Source organism: Mastomys coucha, unplaced genomic scaffold (genome assembly GCF_008632895.1).
Source record: "Mastomys coucha isolate ucsf_1 unplaced genomic scaffold, UCSF_Mcou_1 pScaffold16, whole genome shotgun sequence".
Lineage (NCBI taxonomy): Eukaryota > Metazoa > Chordata > Mammalia > Rodentia > Muridae > Mastomys > Mastomys coucha.
The window spans coordinates 14149618-14151994 of NW_022196898.1; the positions used below are offsets into that span (position 1 = coordinate 14149618).

The window sequence follows — 2377 nt, forward strand, 5'->3', positions numbered from 1 at the left end:
TGGAAAGACTATTTCACTCTTTTTTGCCTACAGGATTTCCATATCCAAAACCCGCCTTATATCTATGCGCCCAGTCTTTCGAAAATTAATTGTCCTGATTTGTGTTGTAGGAGAGATTGGAGTATGCACAGCATACTTGGTGTTGGAGCCTCCAAGCATGTTCAAGAACATTGAAATTCAAAATGTAAAGATTATTTTTGAATGCAATGAAGGTTCTATAGAGTTCCTGTGTTCCATATTTGGGTTTGATGTTCTTCTGGCTCTGCTGTGTTTCCTTACAACCTTTGTGGCTCGCAAGCTGCCAGATAACTACTATGAAGGGAAATGCATCACATTTGGAATGCTGGTCTTTTTCATTGTCTGGATCTCTTTTGTCCCTGCTTACTTGAGCACCAAAGGCAAATTCAAAGTGGCTGTGGAAATATTTGCCATTTTGGCATCCAGCTATGGCTTGTTAGGATGTCTATTTCTTCCCAAGTGCTTCATTATCTTGCTGAGGCCAAAGAGGAACACTGATGAAACTGTTGGTGGAAGAGTCCCCACTGTTGACAGGAGCATCCAGCTGACCTCAGCTTCTGTGAGCAGTGAGCTTAACAGCACCACAGTGTCCACTGTTCTGGATGAGTAGAGCTGTGAGCTCTATGTGGCATGCAAGGATATCACCTTGGATGACATCCTGGCTTAACTTTCCCTTTAGTGTTTCATCTGAAGCAGTTGCTGATGTTGTAGGGTAATTAGCTGTGACTGTGTTGGTGGAAGGTTTACCTGGTGAATTGTATCTTGTTCTGAGACAGGGTATTCAGCATAGATTAGAAAGTCACTTATGATTGAAATTGGGAACGATTTCATTAAGATTTAAAACAGAGGCTATAAATAAACACAATTTATCAGATATTGTAGTAAAATGGCACATGAAAGTTTTTCTGAGTTTCTTTTTTTATAAGTTTACATTAAATAAAAATGAATGCATGTTTCAGAGTCCTTTTCTCATCCTGTTGATACCTCTATGAAATAGTTCTATATTTTACAATTGTGGCTGTGAAGCCTGAGTAAAATGGCTGAAATGTTAAGAGCCCTGGCAGCTTTTCCAGCAGACTCAGGTCAGTTTTCTCTGTGCTACATGGTTGCTCACATTGCTTGCAACTAATTCCAGGGGCATCAGTTTCCTCTTCTGCATGCCAGACATGCACAAGGTTCACAGTAATAATGCATTACAGGCATAACACTAGTACATGTAAAAGAAAAGAAATGAAAAATTCCTATTCTGAAACCTTCCTTCCCTGGGTGCAGAAGCTTTAAAGAGTCCTTTGGAAATAATCTGTGATTTCAAAGACAGGAGACTGAGGGGTTTGAAATACTGAGAAAATTCAGTTTTTTCTTAACCTAGTAATGATGGTAGATAAGCTTCTCTGAAGCAAGGTAGGATCCTGCTCCAGGCTTCTCTGGGAGAGAATATGTGCTAAAGTGTGTGAGTTTCAAATCATTCCTCTGAGAAATAAGTACAAAGGGAGTTGTGATGCCAGCCAGTTGTAATTAGATTAAATTGTAAAGATCTATGGCAAACATTTACCTCGACCAAGGCTTAGTGTGCAAGATTATTTTTCTTAAGATTTATTTATTTTATACAATGAGTACACTGTCACTGTCTTCAGACACCCCAGAAGCAGGCATTGGATCTCATTACAGATGGGTGTGAGCCCAAGTGGTTGTTGAAAATTGAGGTCAGGTCCTTTGGAAGAGCAGTCTGTGCTCTTAATCGCTGAGCCATCTCTCCAGCTCCAGTAAGCAAGACTTCTTAAAAATATTTTTAATGACATACAGTGATAGATAATTGCCCTCTCACCATACAGTTACTATAATTTTACTTCCCTTATGTAAATGTTATAGATATGTTTTCAGTCTCCTTGACATGAAATGTAAAAGTGACCTATATATTTTTATGAGCACATGACTTAAATATGTAGCAAACAGAACTTATAGAACTGTGGATAGTATAAACTGCCTGTGTACATTTGGTTATAGAAGTATAAGAAGACCAGAAGATAGTATGTTTTCAAAAGATCTTAATATTTGGGATTTTCAAACTTGGTAGAGATTTCTTCTGCAGGTTTGCCAGAGAAGAAAGTGAAACCATAGTAAGTAGCTAGGCATAGAAAGTCAGGAACTTATTTAATGATTTAGCAAAAAAGATTATTGTATATTAGGTATAGGAAATGGCCTTCCCATAATTTAAATGAGAAGTTTATATCAAGCCTTGGTAAAATTAAAAGTGATCACATTGGCTTGGGGGACACTGAATACCAATATTTTCTTTATAGACATCTACTCCCCTATTTATTGCACAATACTTTCCCAGTGTACTTCATCATAACCCTTA

The 2377-nt window shown here is 37.9% G+C and overlaps 1 protein-coding gene across 1 annotated transcript in view; it reads left to right on the plus strand.

Annotated features, from left to right (window-relative positions):
- LOC116094299 (vomeronasal type-2 receptor 1-like) overlaps positions 1-629 on the plus strand; it is a 43343-nt gene extending 42714 nt beyond the window's left edge. Inside the window, exon 4 of the mRNA XM_031376164.1 lies at positions 8-629. Within this exon, the coding sequence (XP_031232024.1) occupies positions 8-628 (621 nt within the window). The 3' untranslated portion in view covers position 629. The remainder of the gene's footprint in view (positions 1-7) is intronic.
- The last annotated feature ends 1748 nt before the right edge of the window (positions 630-2377 follow it).